At 48.8% G+C, this 12,315-nt stretch overlaps 1 protein-coding gene and 1 long non-coding RNA gene across 2 annotated transcripts in view; one reads left to right on the top strand and one right to left on the bottom strand.

The window, feature by feature from the left end:
• Positions 1-12,315, top strand: part of LOC309332829 (protein unc-13 homolog A) — a 121,362-nt gene that overhangs the window by 39,580 nt on the left and 69,467 nt on the right. The window contains exons 13-14 of the mRNA XM_081846047.1: positions 2,911-2,960; positions 4,223-4,301. Of these exons, the coding sequence (XP_081702173.1) occupies positions 2,911-2,960; positions 4,223-4,301 (129 nt within the window). The remainder of the gene's footprint in view (positions 1-2,910; positions 2,961-4,222; positions 4,302-12,315) is intronic.
• LOC309333096 overlaps positions 1,547-12,315 on the bottom strand; it is a 65,395-nt gene continuing 54,626 nt past the window's right edge. Inside the window, exon 2 of the long non-coding RNA XR_014152376.1 lies at positions 1,547-1,767. This is a non-coding gene — a long non-coding RNA (uncharacterized lncRNA). The remainder of the gene's footprint in view (positions 1,768-12,315) is intronic.

Genomic DNA, 12,315 nt, shown 5'->3' with positions numbered 1-12,315 from the left:
GATGGATCCCTGAAGGCAGACTTAGTTACAAAGTATTTACATGTGGATCTACCCCATATGGGGGGATACATTCCCCTTTTACATGCACAGCAGATGGCTGGTCGCAAGCTCGTGTGAGCCTCTCACTATTGTACAATTCAGTCTGTCTCAGATTGAATTGTACGTTCCTAGTAAGTTCCCTTGAATCTCTCTTAAAAGTATAAAGACGCCACAATCTTCAAAGTCAATAGAAGAACTTTACTCACATCAGTTCACAGTTGGATTCCCGAAGGCAGACCTAGTTACAAATATTTACATGTGGATCTACTCCATATGGGGGAATAATCCCAGTGCTTCTGCTAACTGAGAGCTAGCAGAGCAGTCCTAGCTGAAAGCTGGTCAAACGAAGAAGGAAGTCAAAAAGAGAGAGGTGTGCTGCGTGACTCGTCCTTTTGTTACCTGGACAGGTGAGGCCACGCCCACCTTCTGTCACATGCAAAAGGAAGGATGCTCCAACCAGGAGGAACAGGAAGTTTCGACTGGCTGGACCAGACATTCCCTCGCATGTCTTCTCTAGCATTACAAGGAATGTTGTACTCGACTGCTCCCAGTGGATTACATCCCACACAGGTGGGGGCTGGCGGAGGGCAGACTGAGGTTGGGCAGTTAAAGGTAAAGGTACCCCTGACAGTTAGGTCCAGTCGTGGCCGACTCTGGGGTTGAGGTGCTCTTCTCACTTTACTGGCCGAGGAAGCTGGCGTACAGCTCATGTGGCCAGCATTCTAAGCCACTTCTGGAAAACCAAAGCAACGCACGGAAACGCCGTTTGCCTTCCCGCCGGAGTGGTACCTATTTATCTACTTGCACTTTGACGTGCTTTCAAACTGCTAGGTTGGCAGGAGCAGGGACCGAGCAACGGGAGCTCACCCTGTAGCAGAGATTCGAACCACCGACCTTCTGATCGGCAAGCCCTAGGCTCTGTGGTATAACCCACAGTGCCACCCACGTCCCTGGCGAGGTTGGGGGTGTGTGCCCCCAATTTATCCTAATGGACCACCCTGCGCTGCACTCACATCTCCATTCCATGTCTCACCAGAGTGTCCATATTTAAGTTTGTACCTTCCTCCCATCCCTCTTTGGTCCTCTTCCCCATTTGTTGAGTTTTGACCGTACCTATAATTTTTGTTTTGTTTTGTTTTGCTTGTAGACTCCACCCGCCATCTTTTTCTTCTTCATTTTCTTTTGGCCCCAAAGCTGCCCCCACTTGGGGGCACCCTCACTTTTCAGTTTGCTCAGAGCCACCGCCATCTTTGTGTCTCCGTCGCTCTCTGTCTCCCTCTGGGATTGCAGGTAAGTGTTTCCTCAAGCGCCGCCAGAGGTCCTCTGAATATCTCCCCAAAACAGCTTCCTACATGTATCCAGCGCCATGAGGACTAGAAACCTAGGTTGCGTTGTTGTAAATAAAAAAACTGCCCTTTTCGCTTATGGGATATCCAAGAGCCCATATAGAGTCCTTACATAGGTTCCCTATTGGTAGGAGAAGATAACAGAGGCCAACCAGAGAATATTGAGAAGCAAAGCAGCTAGTAAGCTTGATCTTTATTGATCTGTTGCAACAGGGTGCTCCCCTCACACGCAGGAAAGGAGGAGGGACCCAGAAAAATGGTGTGCAAGGCCTTATAAAGACTTTTGAAATTGCCACCCTGTAGATCAAGACCACCCCCAGAAACATCATACATACATCACAGAAGGGGTGTAACCTAAGACCACCCCTCAGATACATCACACCTACATCACAGAAAAGGCAGTCTAAGACAGAAAAATTGAATGTTGTTTTTCTCCTGTCATTGTTTATCTCCTGTCTGGCTGGTTACTTGATTGGATTTCCTGGGTAGCCTGGCCAGTCTTTTGTAGTGATAAATACTTAGTTCCTGGGCCAGGTCACAGGCTCACCCTATTCAAACACAGACATACCCTTAAGACAGGATTTGTGAAGGAAAAGACAATGGGGAGGCTTTTCCACTTTGACCTTGCAGAGAAAAGATTTGGTCAGTTTAGGAATCAAAATGGTCTTCCTGTGCTGATCTATGTACGTGCGGTTAGGAATATTACCATATATCTAAGACCTCAAAGTTCCTATCATAGCGTGTAGGGTAGAGGCCATCACTCCTTGTTAGAGCATCTTTTCCCAGTGTGCCAAGTCCCATGTTCGGCCTCTGACACCTTTGAAATGCTCCAGAATCAAGCCCTTGAGAACTTCTGCCCATCTGTGTGGACAAAACCAAGCTAGATGTTCTTCATGAATGGAGCCAGTGTTGTAAGCCAGGGGTGGGGAAGTAGCGACCCTCTAGATCGGAGGTTCCCAAACTTATTTGACCAGAGGGGTGCATGCTCTGGTTATCTCCCGCTTGGACTATGGCCATGCACTCTACGTGGGGCTACCTTTGAAGGAGACCCAGAAACTGCAACTAATCCAGAATGCGGCAGCCAGACTGGTGGCTGGGAGCAGCCGCTGAGACCATATAGTCCTGAAAGACCTACATTGGCTCCCAGGACTCTTCCAAACACAATTCAGAGTGTTGGTGCTGACCTTGAAAGCCCTAAATGGCCCAGTAGACCTGAAGGAGCATCTCCACCCCCATCGTTCAGCCTGGACACTGAGGTCCAGCTCCGAGGGTCTTCTGGCGGTTCCCTCCCTGTGAGAAGCGAGGTTACAGGGAACCAGGCAGAGGGTCTTTCGGTGGTGGCGCCCGCCCTGTGGAACACCCTCCCTTCAGATGTCAAGGAAATAAACAACTATCTAACTTTTAGAAGACATCTGAAGGCAGCCCTGTTTAGGAATGAACTCTGGTGGGGGGAGCGTGCGTGGAGAAATGTCTCCTAGGATCAAGACCCTACCAGAGAGAATAACTGATCCTTTCTATTTCACAGGCTCGGGGCGAAGGATCCGGAGAATCGAAATCCCTGTGGTTTAAAGGCGGGTGAGTTGCTGTCTCTGAATGCCCAAATTCAAAATGCCTTTCTATGGGTCTCAGGTGGCTGTGATTGATTGATTGATTGATTGATTGATTGATTGATTGATTGATCCCGAATTCTCTTATCTCCATCTCTGACCCCATATTCCCTTCCTTTCTTAACCCTTAAATTGGCCCACCTTCTTAATTGGGTGGCTGGTGTCCGCTACCTTAATTTCCCATAACCACCTCCAAATGCATGTAAAGATTTGCAAATCTGTTTGTTGTTGCTGCTGTTGTTTAAAAATCTGATTTTAATATTGCATTTTAATGCTTTTGGAATCTGCCCTTCCCGGAAAAGGGCAGGCAAGAGAAAAACGATGAATGATGGTTGCAATGGATGGTTATAACAAATAAAGGTAATAATTGTTAATGGTTTGATATATAATTAAGATGCTTAATCATGATCAATGCTGATAACTCTTGATATTTGTTAATGAGCAAAGTTAGTATATGGACATTTGATGTGAATTGGTGTTCTGAGTCCGTTAAGCACGCAGCAATTCTCCCCTTCCCCTCCCCTCCCCTCCCCTCCCCTCCTCCTCCCCTCCCCTTTCCTCCTCCACTCTTCCCCTCCCCTTTCCTCCCCTCCTCTCCCCTTTCCCCTTCCCCTCTCCTCTCCTCTCCTCTCCCCTTCCCCCCCTCCCCTCTCCCCCTCTCCCCTCCCCTTCCCCTCCCCCTTCCTCCCCTTCCTCCCCCTCTCCCCTCCCCTCTCTTCTCCTCCCCCTTCCTCCCCTCCCTCCCCCTCTCCTCTCCTCTCCCCTCCCCTCCTCTCCCTTCCTCCCCTCCCTCCCTCCCCCTCTCCTCTCCTCTCCCCTCTCTTCTCCTCCCCCTCCCTCCCTCCCCCTCTCCTCTCCTCTCCCCTCCCCTCCTCTCCTCCCCCTTCCTTCCCTCCCTCCCCCTCTCCCCCCTCCCTCCCCCTCTCCCCTCCCCTCCTCTCCTCCCCTTTCCTCCTCCCCTCCGCTCTCCCCTTCCCCTCTCCTCTCCCCTCCCCTCTCTTCTCTTCTCCTCCCCCTTCCTCCTCTCCCCTCCCCCTCCCCCTTCTCTCCTCTCCCCTCTCCTCTCCCCTCTCCTCTTCTCCTCTTCTCCTCCTCTCCCCTCCCCTCCCCTTTCCTCTCCTCTCCCCACTTCTCTCTCCTTTCCTCACTATCCTCTCTTCCTCTCTCTCCCCATCCCAATAGTCCCTTTCTCCTCTCGCCCTGTGCTGACTGTTTCTGTCTTTTTTCCAGACCGGGCGGCGGGCTCATCATAATTGATAGCATGCCTGATATTCGCAAAAGGAAACCCATCCCCCTAGTTAGCGATTTGGTGAGGTTTCTCTTAACTTTTTCCCTCCCATTTCCATTTCTCTCTCTCTTTCTCTCTCTCTCTGGCAGCTGCTAGCTTCACCTTCTCTGGAAATGCCGCTGGAGTTCTGCCGTGTCCCCCTCTGGAGCCGGGATAAAGGAGTGGCAAAGCTATACCTTGCAGACAGTTCTTTTAACTGAGCCGCATTCCAGGCCAGAATCAACAACTCTCTTCTGAACCAGGGTTAACACTGGGAGTGTGCTGGCCTTTCTGTAGCCCGAGACCTGGACTAACCTAGTGGCCAGGAAACGCCTGGGTTCAAATCTTCTCTCAACCACAGACTTGGCAAACAGTTGACCAAGAGGCTCCAACTCAGGAGGTTTGGAGAAGTCCAGAAACGATTGTGTCGTCCCCCCCTCAAAACAAAAGCCATCTCCACCATTATATTAACATCAAGTTATCAGATTAGGAGTTGATCTGCCCTTCAGTTGTATCTAGCAGCATACTAAGAAAGTCTCAGCAGTAAATCACTAATTTTCTGATTAAATCCAAAATAGATCCCCTCACAGATAAGTGTTTATTCATTTCCCTTCTTCCTCTTCTTCTTCTTCTTCTTCCTCTTCTTCTTCTTCTTCCTCTTCCTCCTCTTCCCCTTCTTCCCTTTCTTCCTCTACTACTTCTTCTTCCTCCTCCTCCTCCTCCTCCTCTTCTTCCGCTTCTTCTTCTTCCTCCTCCTCCTCCTCCTCCTCCTCCTCCTCTTCTTCTTCTTCCTCTTCCTCTTCTTCCCCTTCTTCCCTTTCTTCCTCTACTACTTCTTCCTCCTCCTCCTCCTCTTCTTCCTCTTCTTTTTCTTCCTCTTCTTCTTCCTTTTCTTCCTCCTCCTCCTTCTTCTTTTTCTTCTTCTGTGATCCCTTGTAGCTGAGTAAAATTGTCTTCCATAAACACGGTTTTCACAGTGAGTCCGTAAGTGACTGTGGAGGCCAATTCTGGATCCCCACGTCCTTCCACAGTGGGGACATTGGTTTCCAGGCGGGAGTAGATCCCGGTGAGGGTTTGCCAAGCGTGCCTCCCTCTTAGCACGTTTCTCCCTTGCGTCCTGAGTTTGAGTGTCTTCAAAGCCCACGACACCTTTGGTCAAGGCTGTTCTCCAACTGGAGCACTCACAGGCCAGTGTTTCCCAGTTGTCAGTGTTTATAGTACATTTTTTTAGATTTGCCTTGTGAGAGTCTTTGAACCTCTTTTGTTGACCACCAGCATTACGCTTTCCATTTTTAAGTTCCAAATAGAGCAGTTGTTTTGGAAGGCGATAATCAGGCACCCGCACAACATGACCAGTCCAATGAAGTTGATGTTGGAGAATCATTAGTATTATTATTATTCCCCCAATAATAGCTGTTATGTAATGCAAGGTCTACGGCGGTGGCTGATTGCAAATATAGTAACTTCCACAGGCAAACGATTTGCAGGGTTTCCTTGCCCCTCCGCCGCTGCTAAACTACCCCCTCACCACAACAAAAAGAAGAAGAAGGCATATACCTCCACATGTGGTGGGAGTGCCCCAAAATCCAACCATTCTGGACAACAACCGTACGAGAAATAAGTAAAATAACCAAGCAAGTATTAGAAATCACCCCAGAATTGGCCTTACTAAACATCTTCCAAGACAATAATGCCCACTTACACCACAAAGAACTCATAACCCACCTACTTTCAGCAGCCAGAAACACCATAACCAGACACTGGAGAGACCTGTCAGGAGTAAGCATGGACCAATGGTACCAAATAGTATGGGAAACAGCCCTACTAGAAAAATTAACCAATACAGTGGTGCCACGCAAGACAAAAAGAATCCGTTCCGCGAGTCTCTTCGTCTAGCGGTTTTTTCGTCTTGCAAAGCACGGCCATTAGCGGCTTAGTGGCTTTTAGCGGCTTAGCGGCTTAGAAAAAGGGGGGGAAGGGGGGGAAGTCGGAAAAACTCGCGAGACATTTTCGTCTTGCGAAGCAAGCCCATAGGGAAATTCATCTTGCGAAGCACCTCCAAAACGGAAAACCCTTTCGTCTAGCGGGTTTTCCGTCTTGCGAGGCGTTCGTCTTGCGGGGCACCACTGTAAACTGAAACTGACACAGGGACAAATAGAAGATGACGCCTTCACCCCGGTATGGCTCCCCTTTATCACATACACAGCCCAACAAGACAACGACAAAAATCCAACAACAGCATACGAATCAATCTGGCTAACCTGATCCGAAACACCCACCTACCCCACTCACACATGAAAACAAAGAGCACCACAGCCAACCACAAATGAATGACCGCACCCTAGGCCAACCCCAACCCCTCTTATCACCAAAGGGAACACAAGTGAACAGCAAAGAACCTGCACAAGCAACGCTGACACCAAACCCTACATATACAGTGGTGCCTCGCAAGACGAAAAGAATCCGTTCCGCGAGTCTCTTCGTCTAGCAGTTTTTTCGTCTTGCGAAGCATGCCCATTGACGGCTTAGCGCTATTAGCGGTTTAGCGGCTTTTAGCGGCTTATCGGCTAAGCGGCTTAGCGGCTTAGAAAAAGGGGGGGAGGGAAAAAAACCTGCAGGAACTCACAAGACATTTTCGTCTTGCGAAGCAAGCCCATAGGAAATTTGTTTTGCGAAGCACCTCCAAAACGGAAAACCCTTTCGTCTAGCGAGTTTTCCGTCTTGCGAGGCGTTCGTCTTGCGGGGCACCACTGTAATAAGTGAAATAGAAACATCACCACCCGACCCCACTCTCCCCCGTCTCCCCCCCTAAACCTCTTTCCCCCTTTTCTTCCTAATGCCTCAACAAATGAAAATGATTTGTAAAAAGGTTACATGGGGGGGGGACACACACAAGAGAGAGACATTGCACACTTTTGTAAATCAACAAAATCTTTAATAAAAACAACAACAAGAAGAAGAAAATGGAACTGTCTGACAGGGTTGAAGGCCTTGCCCTCCATTATCTCGACTCTTCTGCGGCACACACCTTGCTGAGTTCGCCTTCGCTTCGCTTCGCTAATACAGCTCATTCTTGTTTCTGTTTCCACCCCCTCTCTCCCCCCTTTCTTCTCTGGGACCTTTTTTGGGCTGCTTCCGTCCCCCAGGGGAGCGGCGGTCAAGTTTCTGCGCTGCATAGACAGCATGCCTGACATTAGGCCTGGATGCAAATCACTCCCACTAGTCATCAGCGACCTGGTGAGGAACGAGGTGGTTAAAGCGAGAGCATCGTATGGGTCCCCCATCACCCGCATCTGGCAAGCTCACTTGGAAGCGCCACCAATTTGGCGCAAGCCTGGTCTGGGGAGATTTGGGGTTCCCGTGTTGGCTGGGGACACACATGCCTGTTTGTGCATGTGTGTACACACATGTGCACACCGAGAGAAGCATAAAGAGAAGTGTTACGTAGGGGAGATTGCTTGCAAAATGCGTATACGTTGGCAAATTTGGTCATGGAATCCTACTCAGTATTGATCCAGAGTAATGTGCCTTGGTTCTCGAACTTAAGTCCGTTCGGCTCCCGAAACCGTTCGAAAACGAAGCGCGGCTTCCGATTGGCTGTGGGAGCTTCCTGCGCTCATTCGGAAGCCGACGTTTGGCTTCCGAAAAAACGTTCACAAACCGGAACACACACTTCCGGGTTTGCAGCGTTCGGGAGCCGATTTGTTCAACAACTAAGCCGTTTGAGAATCAAGGTTCCACTGTATCATTAAGCAGAGTAAAAACTTAAACACATTGCAGGATTTCTTCCAGAGTAGACCATGTGCAATTGTATTTCATCCAGCAGTGCTTTACCGCTACTGAAAGCAAATGAGCATAATGGTCACAAATCCAATAATTTCAGGGTTGGTGCTGTCCATAAGAAATCCAGTTGCAGCAGACTTTAACTTAAAATAACTTGTACTAAGTCTAAACATTAACACTAAGCATTTGTGGGAATGTTCAGGGTGGCAGGAGAGGATATATTGTTTATTCATATCCTTCCTAACTTGCGCTAGCAAGTTCCTTTACTTAGCAGAGTTTACATTCCCCTTTTACACGCATAGCAGATGGCTGGTTGCAGGCTCGTGTGAGCCTCTCACTATTATACAATTCAGTCTGTCTCGGATTGCATTGTACGTTCCTGGCAAGTACCCTTGGATGCCTCTTAAAAGAATAAAGACACCACAATCTTATTCAAGGTCAGTAGAAGAACTTTACTCACATCAGTTCACAGTTGGATTCCCGAAGGCAGACCTAGTTACAAATATATACATGGGAGTCTACCCCATATGGGGGAATAGTCCCAGTGCCTCTGCTAACTGAGAGCTAGCAGAGCAGTCCTAGCTGAAAGTTGGTCAAATGAAGAAGGAAGTAAAAAAGAGAGAGGTGTGCTGCGTGACCCGTCCTTTTGTTACCTGCACAGGTGAGGTCACGCCCACCTTCTGTCACATGCAAAAGGAAGGATGCTCCAACCAGGAGGAACAGGAAGTTTCAACCGGCTGGACCAAACATCCCCTTGCATGTCCACTCTAGGAAAACAAGGAATGTTGTAGTTGACTGCTCCCAGTGGATTACATCCCACACAGCATTGACCACACCTAACGGACAGCCTGGGGGCAGGGGAACAGAGACTCTGGAGATCTCCCCTCCAAGTTGCCAGGCTTGCCGAAACAGTGAGCTTACAAGAGGTTTCGGGATCGGTTGTCTTGTATTTTCATACGGCGCCGTCGCTTTAACAGAAGCCGCACGGAACCCTTGTCCAATGAGGAACATCAGCCTGTCTTCCTGCGTCTGAATTTCCTCCTTTTTCTTCCCTTCCAACACATGCCCTGGCTCACCCAACCCATCTCTCCCTCCCGAGGGATAGCCCTCCGTCGTTGTGTAAATAAAGGCGCCCCCTTTCCAATGCTGCGCTTGGCATTGTCTACCTCAAACCTTACCTGTGCATGCTTGCCTTTGTTGACAACTCCATGTGGGCTCCCAGGAGCCAAAGCTCAGTGGGCAGAGCACCGGTTTTCTGCATGTCAAGGTCCCATGTTCAATGCCCGGCTTCTTCCGTTAAAGACCTGGCGGCAGTCCGCATGGACCGGAGGTGGCCAAAATCATGTCCTCCATGTGTTTCTGGACTCCCAACTCCCATGGTGGGAGCTGACAGCCCAACAACATCTCTGTGCTGCATTCCAAAGGCTGTGGAGAGGGTTCCAGCCATCAGGAGACCACCTCCTTTCATTAGCTTCTCGTCAATTCCAGCTGTAGCCCAACAACATATTGAGGGAACAAGTTTGGGAAGGGCTGTGTTAAGCTATGAGATGTGTGGCTAGGCATGATTTTTTCATGGCAAAAGTTCACTCTTCTACAGTGGTACCTTGGTTCTCGAACTTAATCCATTCCGGAAGTCCGTTCCCAAACCAAAGTGTTCCAAAACCAAGGCGCGCTTTCCCATAGAAAGGAGTGCAAAATGGATTAATCCGTTCCAGACTTTTAAAAACAACCCCTAAAACAGCAATTTAGGGACGCAGGTGGCGCTGTGGATTAAACAACGGAGCCTAGGACTTGCCGATCAGAAGGTCGGCAGTTCAAATCCCCACAAAGGGGTGAGCTCCCGTTGCTCAGTCCCTGCTCCTGCCCACCTAGCAGTTCGAAAGCATGTCAAAGTGCAAGTAGATAAATAGGTACCGCTCCAGCGGGAAGGTAAACGACGTTTCCGTGTGCTGCTCTGGTTCGCCAGAAGCGGCTTAGTCCTGCTGGCCACATGACCAAAGTCCTGCTGGCCAAATAAAGCAAGATGAGCGCCGCAACCCCAGAGTCGACCACGACTGGACCTAATGGTCAGGGGTCCCTTTACCTTTACCTTTAAAACAGCAATTTAACATGAATTTTACTATCTAACTAGACCACTGATCCATAAAAGAAAAGCGATAAACAATGTGATGCAGTCACACAATCAATCAGTCAGTAGCTGAACTGGGTTCTACACTGTGACAACAAGAAAATGAAAAAGACCGGCAAAAAGGAAAAGGCAAAATAAATAGCAAAAACAGACAGACCTCAGCATAACAATCAAATCGGAAGTGTGGCACTCAAAACAGAGCGCGTTCGGCTTCTGAAAAGAATTCGCAAACTGGAACACTTACTTCCGGGTTTGCAGAGTTTGGGTTCCAAGTTGTTTGAGGACCAAAGGCATTTGAGAACCAAGGTACCACTGTATACAGTTGCTGAACGTAGAAGGGTCTTTCCCACCTCTTATACTCCTTTGCAGCCAGGGAAACTTTGGAACTGTGTCTGCGTTGACCTCTCAGTGTTAGACAGCGATCAACAGACCTCCAATGAACCGCAGTTCCCACGGTTCCTTAACTGAAAGCTCTGAGCAGCGTTAACAAACTACAGTCAAGCAGTGTTCCCCAACCTTGGGTCTCCAGCAGTTTTTGGACTACAACTCCTCTGAAGAAAATTTATTGCTCAGATAAGCCTTGGTGTCCAGCCCACTTCAGCTGTGCAGCTACCAAGCCGCGACGTTCAAAAGCGACGTTCCAAAGGCTCTGAGCAACAGCAGAGTTCAGCAGCGGCAAGAGAAGCTGTAAAAACTTCTTCAGTGCTTTCTTCAGTGTGCCCAAACAAAGTCCACTCAGGATCTCAGCAGCTAAAAACAGTTTTATTTAAAGCAGAGTATCCATTATCTATCACAGCGAACAGCATCGTGAAGAACACGTCCTCTCTCTTCAAATGTGAAAGTAGAGAAAAAGAACAAAGGCTGGAGACTCTTGGAAATGACGCAAAATCTCCCCCCTCCCAAATAGTAGGCAGGGCGTACACTCTGAGCTGTTTAATCCTGTAAGCTCAGGTTCTCTTCACAACTCCCATCATCCCTTGCTAACAAGACCAGTGGTCAGGGATGATGGGAATTGCAGTCCAAAAACAGCTGGAGACCCAAGGTTGGGGAACACTGCTCAAGGAACCCTGGGAAACTATAATCTCCTGACCACCGCTCCTTCATTGGTGTTGAATCGAGGGAATGTAGGAACTGTAGTTTTGCCCCAGTAATATGAACTCTGCATTAGAGAGGCCTGGAACTACAGTTCCCAAGACTACTGCATCGGAAGCTATGCTCAGCTTAGCCAAGAAACCTTGAGGAATTGTAGCATTTTGTGAGTACCAAAATTTGGAGAGATTACTCAACCTTTCAGGGAGCCACAGTTTCCATGGCCACTTGGCTATGACTTAAGGTGACCAAATAAGAGGGCAAGAGGAACATTTCCCGCTTGGACTACGGCCATGTGCTCTCCGTGAGGCTACCTTTGAAGGTGACCCGGAAACTGCAACTAATCCAGAATGCGGCAGCCAGACTGGGGACTGGGAGTGGAGACCACATAACACCGGTCTTGAAAGACCTACATTGGCTCCCAGGACGTTTCCGAGCACAATTCAGTGTGTTGGTGCTGACCTTTAAAGCCCTAAACAGCCTCGGTCCAGTATATCTGAAGGAGCATCTCCACTCCCATTGTTCTACCCGGACACTGAGGTCCAGCACCAAAGGCCTTCTGGCGGTTCCCTCATTGCGAGAAGCCAAGTTACAGGGAACCAGGCAGAGGGCCTTCTCGGTGGTGGCGCCTGCCCTGTGGAACGCCCTCCCACCAGATGTCAAAGAGAACAACAACTATCAGACTTTTAGAAGACATCTGAAGGCAGCCCTCTTTAGGGAAGCTTTTAGTGTTTGATGCATTGCAGTATTTTAATATTTTTTTGGAAGCCGCCCAGAGTGGCTGGGGAAGCCCAGCCAGATGGGCGGGGTATAAATAATAAATTATTATTAATTATTATTATTATATCTTGGTGCCTTCATTCATTTTATTTTAAATAAAGCGCAATCCCCCTGGTGGGCATCGCAAAATGAATCCTTGTTGGGTACAGCTTTGCCATGGCCAAAAATTCCAACATTTCGTGCTCTCTTGCCCAGCTCCTGTCCTTCACCTCTCTTTGCTTTCTTGCTCCCTTCTCGCAACGTCTAGCTTTGACTATCCTCCGTATCTCTGTCTGC

The sequence above is a fragment of the Podarcis erhardii genome (assembly GCF_964252035.2).
Source record: "Podarcis erhardii genome assembly, chromosome: 18".
Lineage (NCBI taxonomy): Eukaryota > Metazoa > Chordata > Lepidosauria > Squamata > Lacertidae > Podarcis > Podarcis erhardii.
This window is presented reverse-complemented; position numbering and strand designations above follow the sequence as displayed.